Below are 1,874 nucleotides of genomic sequence, written 5' to 3'. Positions count from 1 at the left end.
ACACACACACACACACACACACACACACACACACACACACGACACACTCTGGCTTCAGGGTCCCTTCTGTTCCCTCTGCCCCCCTGGCTCTGCCTCCAGATCTCCCCAGGGCTGACGTCCCCTGCAGTCACCAGCGCAGCCCCTCCGGGCCACTCAACAGAGCATGGCCTTCCTGTGCTATCCAGAGGGCAACAGAGCCTCTGTCTGGCTTGCTCTCTGCTGGGTCCAGGCTGCTAGTTTCATTTTCTGTCTCCAGGAATGCCCTCAAAGCCCGCCGACACCCAGAGCCCCGTCTCCGAATGCCTGATCCCTCCTTCAGCACCGCAGTCCCCCTGATGCCCAGCTGCAGCCCCCAATTCCTCCCCAAGGCCCCTGTCACCCCCTTAGGGACACAGAGACAAGGCCCCAGCACTAAGTTTATTCCCTCCCGACAGAGAGGAGGCATTCTGGGGGCAGAGCCTGCAGCGGGTGAGTCAGGGGCCGGTGTGGGGGTGTTTCTCTGCTGGGTGCTGTGAGGCTCAGACGGGGCGCTGGGGTGGTCAGTGGAGGCTCTTGGAGGCTGAGCTTGGTTTGGGGTGCCCTGGGCTGGGCGATTCTGCCAGTAAGAACTGGATTGTTCACTTACCCTTTGGGTCTATGAGACCCCCAGGGGCAGGGTGGGACGGGCTGGGAGGGGCTGCAGTGTCTTGGAGAAGTTGACCTGGTGGGTCCCTGAGAGCTCAGGGGCAGAGGGACACAGGGTGTAGGTGTCCGCAGGCTTCAGGTCCAGATGGGGAGGGGGGCCTGACCACGGGGGCCCCTCCTCGGGTCCCCCCCTGGGGCTACAAGGCTGCAGCGGGCACACAGGGGCTCAGAGCTCGTCGTGGTGACGTGTCAGGTCCTCGCCGTAGTTGGTGGCCTGGCTACCCACGAACATGTTCCAGTTACTCAGAATCTCGGCCTTGCTCAAACGCCCATCCTGGAGGGAGGGTCAGACGGCAGCAGGGGTGACAAGGGGCCCTGCCTGGGAGACTCCTCTCTGAACCTCAGTTTGCCCCCCCAACACACCCGGGGTCTCTGTCCCTCCCCTTCCCCCACCCCCTCCCTCGGTCTCTCTGTTCCTCTTTCTGTCCCTGGCCCAACAGCACCCCAGGGCAGCTCCGGGCCCGGTCCGGCCACGTGGGCACAGCGGCCCCCTGGGCGCACCTTGTCCGTGTCGCTCTCGTGCAGCAGGTGGTTGGCCTCCACCAGCGGCTGGTCCTGGGCCGGGGGCAGCACCCAGTGGCCCACCTCACTGCCGTCCAGCCGCCCGTCCTTGTTCAGATCGCGGAAGTCCCGGAACTGCTCCCGCTCCGTCTGCACCCAGGCCGGCTCCTCCTCCCCGGGCTCGGCCGAGTACAGATCCGCTGGGCCGGGCGACAGGGGCGACGTCAGGCGGTTCGGGGCGGGCGGGCACCCCGGGGCTCCGTCCCGGCCCTGACCCGACCTGACTGCGGGACTCCCGGCAGCCCACTGCACCTGCTCTCCCGCCTCGGTGTCCTCGGCTGTTGGAACGGGGCTAATAGCGACACTGAACTAACAGGTGATCACCGGGCTGCAGGGAAAGGGACTGGAGGCATTGATCATTTCCTCCGACCGCGTCAGTTTGCCCGAGACACACGTGACATGAATGCTGTGCCCCACGGGCGCAGGCCGTGTGAGCAGATACTAAAAAGCCACCCTTGGGACAGCTCACCCCACTTTAAAAAGCTCCCTCGGGGCGCCTGGGTGGCTCAGTCAGTTAGGCGTCTGCCTTCGGCTCAGGTCATGATCCCAGGGTCCTCGGATCGAGCCCCTCACCGGGCTCCCTGCTCAGCGGGGAGTCTGCTTCTCCCTCTCCCTCTCCGCCCCCCCCC

At 65.4% G+C, this 1,874-nt stretch overlaps 1 protein-coding gene across 2 annotated transcripts in view; it reads right to left on the bottom strand.

The window, feature by feature from the left end:
- Window positions 1-404: 404 nt before the first annotated feature.
- The window catches only part of RCN3 (reticulocalbin 3), a 13,771-nt gene continuing 12,301 nt past the window's right edge, over window positions 405-1,874 (bottom strand). For both annotated transcript variants that reach the window (XM_008684549.2, XM_040634297.1), the window contains 2 exons: window positions 1,186-1,385; window positions 405-958 (listed from right to left, as the gene is read on the bottom strand). In XM_008684549.2, the coding sequence (XP_008682771.2) occupies window positions 851-958; window positions 1,186-1,385 (308 nt within the window). In that variant the 3' untranslated portion in view covers window positions 405-850. The remainder of the gene's footprint in view (window positions 959-1,185; window positions 1,386-1,874) is intronic.

This window comes from Ursus maritimus, unplaced genomic scaffold (genome assembly GCF_017311325.1).
Source record: "Ursus maritimus isolate PB19 unplaced genomic scaffold, ASM1731132v1 scaffold_19, whole genome shotgun sequence".
Taxonomy (NCBI): Eukaryota; Metazoa; Chordata; class Mammalia; order Carnivora; family Ursidae; genus Ursus; species Ursus maritimus.
Note: the sequence above shows the minus strand (reverse complement) of the source record. Positions and strands in the feature narration are given on the sequence as shown.